General features: G+C 45.4%; 1 protein-coding gene across 1 annotated transcript; it reads left to right on the top strand.

Moving 5' to 3' along the window:
- Positions 1–6,180: 6,180 nt before the first annotated feature.
- Positions 6,181–6,558, top strand: LOC143600248 (uncharacterized). Its single transcript, XM_077077989.1, has one exon. It carries the CDS (start codon positions 6,181–6,183, stop codon positions 6,556–6,558), a length of 378 nt encoding a protein of 125 aa, XP_076934104.1.
- Positions 6,559–7,141: the final 583 nt, after the last annotated feature.

The raw sequence follows: 7,141 nt of genomic DNA, 5'->3' as shown, positions 1-7,141 counted from the left end.
AACAAGCATCTCGAACATGACCAGCTTTACCGTAATGAGTACACAAATCGCTACCATCACTGCTTATAGAGGTAGGGTACCAAAAAGACCCAAATACCCTTAAGGACTACCCGCGGGTCAATCAAAAGTCCCTCATAAGTCACCCGCGGGACATATAAACCATCCGCATAATCATCTGAGGAAGAAACACCCTCATAGCGCATGCGGAAGCACCACAGCACCCTCAAAGGTCATCCGCGGGAAGATCTATCATTCCGCGTAAATAACCACGAGGTAAATGCTCCGGGACAGCTGTCAACACATGATTGCCTTCTAGAAGATTTACCAAGATGCTTTCTTGGGCAATACGTGAGCCCCCGGCCAGTCAATTGATGACAAGTGGCAAGGACGTTATAACCATGCACATGGCTAATATTCCCCCATTAGTCAATGGAAAAGAGACACGTGTACAGGTTGTTATGCATGCACATGCAACGTATAGGATGAACCTATCACATACGGACACGTGTCCAGTCGGTTATGCAGGTATCTTCTTAAGGACAGCTGGCGCAATTACCCTTCCCACACTTTTCGATTATAAATACTCTCTCAACCATCATGAGTTATTCATTCACTCCCACTGTACTCTCTCAATTTACTTAAGTGCTTATCTTCTACAGAACAGTACTTATTCTCACGCCGGAGGGTGGTTACGAGAAGACCCCCTCTTGTCCTTCCCGTAACGAGCTCACGGTGTCTGTTTTGCAGGTGTTCGTCACTGGACTTTAGGCAATTGGGTTCATATCGTTTGGCAGTTAACCGTATCCTACCCTGTTGACTCATCGGATCCAGGACCCATACCAGGGGAGTGGATCTGTGTTTCTTCATTGGCGTCATCCGTGTTTTTGTTAGAACAACAAATTTTGTTTTCGAAGTCACGATATGAATCAAATTCCTAAAGGGCTGATGGGGACCTCAGAACAAATCCGACGTGTTACTAACCTAGAAACATGTGAGAGAGCAACGCCATTGTTCGCTCAAAATCTTACTCCCGATGAGCAAGATGATGTTGTGACACCTGGAGGTTTTACTTTGGGTGGTTCATCAACTCGAAAGCATCGTACCCCACTGACAGATGCTGCTCCAGTGGGTACAAGAAATGTAGTAACACCAGCTGGTACCCCGCCCAATGATCCGGGAGGGGTTACGGCTCAGAGAGGTTCCAATTTGGGAGATCTTGAGCGAACTATGAGAGAAAGTCGCCGGACTCACCCATAATTGGACCTCGAAGAAAATTCAGGTGACTCAGCCCCGAGGAAAACTCATACAACAAGCCACAGATCTGAGGAACTCTTATCTCCGGATGAGTGGTTCCGTATCCAACAAGAGAGTCTAGCCGCTGAATATGGACGAAGGGTACGGAATGAGCAACTTCACGCCCGTACCCTAAGTTATGACCCTCCTAGGAGATCTATTTCTCCTCCGATAAGGGGAAGTCATATTCAGTACAGTCATCCAGAAGAGCAATACCAGAAGGAAATCCCGAGGTTATGTCATTGTCCCCGCATAAATTTGCGAGTACTGTCTTACGAAGAAGAACTAGACGGACACGACTCAACATATCATCCAGGAGGTAGTTATTACAGCGGAGACAGCCGTTTTCTTCCATTTGGAGAGGCTAGTTACCCGCGATCGGCTATTCGCCACGCAGAGTATTACAGCAATACAGAACACGACTTCTCTAAACCATACCGCCCAGAGTCATTCGCAGAAAAATCCAAGTTCATTTCGGCCATCGCAACAGCTCTGTTCCCGATAAACGCGAAAACACCAACATCCGTTGGGACATATAACGGGATGACGGACCCCAGTGATCACTTACTGAGGTTCGAAGCGGTTGGAGGAGTCAGTGGTTGGACTCTTCCGTACTGGTGCCATAAGTTCGCATTGACATTTACTGGAGCTGCGCGAGAATGGTTTGAAAAATTGCATTGCGGACACATTAAGAGTTGGAAAGACTTCGTAGCAAAGTTTTCCCAACACTTTAGTCAACAAAAGAAACACACTCGTGACCCGTCTGAAATACTTGATGTAGTAAGGCGAAATAACGAATCCATTGAGGATTTCATTACTCATTTCAATAATGAGAGCCTTAATATTGGCGGAGTCAGTGAAGACATGCTGAGAGGAGCATTCCGAAAGAATTTAAATAGTGACGCCCTAATTCGTATTCTAACCGAAAGAGATGGTATGCCCAAATCTTGGGACGAAATCATGACGTCAGCCAAGCTATTCGCAAGAACTGAGAAAACCTTGGGATCCGGCAGTCAAAAACAAGTGCCAAGAGTCGAATTCCAAACCCCAAGACCAAATAGACAGGCCAAGGGGCCAATTTGGTCTAGACTGCAACCAAGTACAGAAGCACCAAAGCAGTTTGATGCGAGATCATTGATTAGCAATAAGAACAAACGCAACTTTCCTGCACGTTCTTCCAATAACAGTTGGACTCAGCTGTCAAAATCTCCATCAGAAATCCTCACGACCGAGAACCTAACCTTCCGCAAACCTCAACCAATTCTGAGGAAGTCATTTCTCGACAAAAGCAAACACTTCTCATATCATGAAGACATTGGACACAACACAAATGAATGTGTAGCCTTAAGAAATGAAATCGAGGTAGCAGTGAGAAATGGAAAATTGGAACACTTGGTCAAAGGCGCAAAGGCAGGGGGTGGCAAACCTCCCGCAAAGGATAACCAGGGCCCGTAAAAAAGCCAAATAAAGGATCTGAACGTTCATATGATTCACGGAGGTCAGCAGACCAGCGGGAAGAGAAAAGAATTTGAGGACGAAGAGTGGAAAAATGAGCCAGTCATTTTTCCTTGTATCAAAGGAGGACCATGTAACAAAAACCCTTTGATAATTACTTCCTTGTTCGGACACTACCGGTCGCAATATGTGTTCTTCGACACCGGTAGTACATCCGACATTATGTATGAACAGTGCTTTGAACAGCTTGAAGAAGAGGATAAAGAACGATTACGACCTATTCACGCACCCGTCTTTGGGTTTGGTGGGTAAATAATGCACCCGCGGGGTGTCATTACTCTCCCGGTTACACTTAGTGATGGAGTTCACTCACGAACCGAAGACGTTGAATTCATAGTTTTACCGGCAAGGTCCAAGCATGATATTATCCTTGGACGGGAGGCAATTGGTGACTTCAATGCACATCCGTCCACAGCTCACAGAGCAGTAGGAGTCCCGAACCGCACTGGCGTAGCAATAATCCATGTTAACCGACATTGCTACACAGCTGAAAGTTCAAGACCGAGCAAAGTTTCCAAACAAAGCCAGATGACTGAACCGGAGAAGTGGATCCTCAACAAGAAATTTCCCGAACAAACCGTAGTAACTGGTCCGGCTATCTCCGAAATCGTCTGAACTTTTCTGAAACAATTATTTACAAAGAACATCGAAATTTTCGCATGGCAACCCGCAGACATGACAGGTGTCCCACGGAACATTTCAGAACACAAATTGAAGGTGAATCCGTTAATCACCCCAATTGTGCAAAAGAAGCGAAAAATGGGCCCCGAACAGACAAAAGCCAAGAACGAGCAAGTACAAGACCTTCTTCACGCCGGAATCATCCGAGAAATCAAGTACCAAACATGGGTGGCTAACCCGGTGATGGTCTCAAAAAGTAATGGAACGTGGAGGATGTGTATAGATTACAAAGATCTAAACAAGGCATGTCCGAAAGATTGTTACCCACTTCCGGAAATTGACTTAAAGGTAGATGCGGTGGCCCCATTCAAATTCAAGTGCTTCCTTGATGCCTACAAAGGGTATCACCAGATTCATATGGCTGGTGACAAAGACAAGACAACGTTCTGCACCGTCCAAGGCACATTCTGCTACAGAATGATGCCTTTCGGATTAAAAAACGCAGGGGCCATGTATCAAAGGCTGATGGATCAAGCCTTCAAAGGTCAGATAAGTCGAAATCTTGAAGTTTACATAGACGATTTAGTAATCAAAAGCATCGAAGAAGATCAAATGATGAGGGACATAGAGGAAACTTTCGAAACACTGAGAAGTATCAACATGAAACTCAATCCAGCAAAGTGTTCCTTTGGAATGGAGGAAGGGAAGTTCCTCGGGGTAATCGTTACAGGCACAGGTTTCAAGGCTAATCCGGATAAGATACAAGCAGTAGCCCGCATGCCATCCCCCGCATCCCTCAAAGAAGTCCAAACACTTAACGGGAGATTGGTAGCATTAAATAGGTTTCTGGCAAACCACGCTGCTAAATCTTATCCGTTTATCTCAACTCTGAGAAACTGTCTTAAAAAGCCACAGTTCAGATGGACTCCAGAAGCCGAACAAGTGTTCCAAGAAGTCAAGACGTGTTTAATGGAATTACCCACGTTAACTGCTCCACACGCGGGTGAACCATTAACACTATATATGTCGGCATCTGACATTGCTGTGGGGGCTGTTCTATTGACAGATAGGAAAAATGTCCAAACTCCAATTTATTACGTCAGTAGAACATTATCGGACCCGGAGACAAGATATTCAATGTTGGAAAAGCTGGTATTGGCGCTGATCTATGCAGCTAGACGACTCCGCAGATACTTCTAGGGTCACCCCATAAATGTGTTAACTTGGTACAAACTCAAGAACGTGTTGAGTAAGCCTGAATTGTTCGGTCGGCTAGCAAAGTGGGCCATCGAGTTAGGTGAATACTCAATCGAGTATAAACCAAGACCCAAGTGCTGGCGGACTTTGTCACAGAAGTTCCGCAACACAAGAACAAGAATGTTTGATCGAACAACAACCCCAAGAACCTCCGGAACAAGGACAAGTTTGGTCATTGTTCACGGATGGGGCTTCCCGCAGCGAAGGGTCAGGCGCAGGCTTAAGGCTGGTCAACCCCGAGGGGCATGAATTTACATACGCCATCAAGTTGGACTACAAAAGTACCAATAATGAGGCGGAATATGAAGCCTTCCTGGTAGGCCTGCGGATAGCGAACAAACTTGGGGTAAAACATTTAGAAGCTCGGGTGGATTCCATGCTAATCGCGGGACAAATAAATGGAACGTATGAAGCTAAGAACGATGTTATGGCTTCTTATTTGTCCCAAGCAAGATTCCTGATTCGCCAGTTCACGTCTTTCAATATTATTCACATTAAGAGGAGCGAGAACAAATCGGCGGACGCCCTTAGTTAGATAGCTTCAACGAACTTTGAGCATTTTTCCAAAGATATTCGGGTAGAAGTCTTGGACCATCCATCCGTTCAACAAATCGAGTCCTGGTAATCCAGACCGGTGTCGAGTCCTGGATGACACCCATCAAAGCTTACTTATCTTCCGGAGTACTCCCAGTAGGAAAAGCTGAGGCTCGGAAGATCAAGCACAAAGCTCTAAATTACCAGTTGACTGATGGTATCTTGTACCGGAGATCATTTCTTGGTGCACTGTTACGTTGTGTGGACGCGGAAGACGCGAATTATCTCATTCGGGAAATTCATGAAGGTATTTGCGGACTTCATGCGGGTCCAAGAATGATAGTTGCAAAAATCATGAACGCAGGTTATTACTGGCCTGGTATGCATGTAAACGCCGTGAAAGAAATAAGAAAGTGCGATTCTTGTCAGCGTCACGCCCCAAATACCTTGCGCCCAAAGAACGAGCTGATTCCGGTAACATCTGTCTGGCCATTCCAGAAATGGGCTATCGACATTATGGGACCTTTCCCAGTGGCCCCGGGACGAGTCAAATTCCTGATAGTGGCCATTGATTACTTCACCAAGTGGGTAGAAGCCAAACCAGTCGCTTCAATAACGGCATCGAATGTTAAGAAATTCCTGTGGGAATTCATCATCTGCCGATTTGGTTTCCCACAACAGTTGGTAAGTGACAATGGGACCCAATTTGCTGATAGTGGACTACAAGAATGGCTAAGAGAACTTCAGGTAACCCAAGTTTTCACATCTGTAGCTCACCCGCAAGCAAATGGTCAAGTCAAAAGGACCAACCGAACTATCAAGGAAGGAATTAAGGCAAGGTTGGGTACTAAACGGACCGGTTGGGTTGACGAGTTACCCCATGTACTTTGGGCCTTCCGCACCCAGAAAAACTCTAGTAATTCAGAAACTCCGTTTAGCCTAACCTATGGCACTGAAGCCATGATTCCGGCAGAAATCGGGATCCCATCCGCGAGGGTCCTGTTAATCAACGATAACGATCGTGAACTCCGGATGAATCTCGATTTGCTCGAAGAAAGACGAGAATTAGCATCGATTCACGAGCGCAATTACAAAAGACAGCTTCAAAAATACTACAACTCGCGGGTCCAAGTATGCGAATTCGATGTGGGAGATTTTGTCTTCCGCAACAACGAGGCATCCGGACAGGAGCCTCCAGGAAAGCTAGCCCCAACTTGGGAAGGACCTTATAAAATCAAGCAAGTGATATCCAAAGATGCCTACAAGTTGGAGAAATTAGATGGGACCGAGATTCCTCGGACGTGGAATGCAGCACAATTAAGGAAATGCTACATGTAGTGCTCCTAGTTGTCTTTTATTTTCGGCCTGCACGCCCACATAGTTCAGTAATTGTATAATTTCCTTTGACGGATTATTCCTAGTAAGAAACTTATGATAGTTATGCACTATTTTGATAAGTTGTAATCTTTTATTGACGCAAACGAAGTCCCGGATAGACACTTATTTTATGGTACATAAAACAAAGTGCACCGGAAGAAAACAAGACTTCTTATCCGATAGTCAAATGAGATTACAAGCAGAAAGAGGATTTACAATAAGGACCTATACACCTATGGGGTAGCATCTTCTTCCGTGGTGGCATCAGCTTCCGCTTCTCCCTCATCAAGGTTCAACAAATTCTTTAATTGATCTATAGCGTCTTCTTTGTCCGCAAGCTCCGATATATGATTGGAGAGGGAAAATTTCAGAGTATCAAACTCCTTGGTTTTCTCGATAAGGATAGAGGCAGTATCCTTGCCGGCTAACACATGCTCCACCGGAATCCGGCCCGCAGAGCCAAATTCATATCCTTCTTCAAAGCCCATTGGTCGGCCTGCTTGCTCGGAAGCACGGAGGAGTATCGCAACGCAATTCCCGAGAT

Source organism: Bidens hawaiensis, unplaced genomic scaffold (genome assembly GCF_021521415.1).
Source record: "Bidens hawaiensis isolate Kalapana, Puna unplaced genomic scaffold, B.hawaiensis_p1.1 tig00053857_1, whole genome shotgun sequence".
In the NCBI taxonomy this organism is placed as follows: domain Eukaryota; kingdom Viridiplantae; phylum Streptophyta; class Magnoliopsida; order Asterales; family Asteraceae; genus Bidens; species Bidens hawaiensis.
The sequence above is the reverse complement of the archived record's forward strand: the minus strand, read 5'-3'. Positions and strand labels throughout refer to the sequence as shown.

Coding starts and splice junctions, on each gene's coding strand:
- LOC143600248 (XM_077077989.1), top strand. CDS start 6,181: ATGATTCCGGCAGAAATCGGGATCCCATCCGCGAGGGTCCTGTTAATC.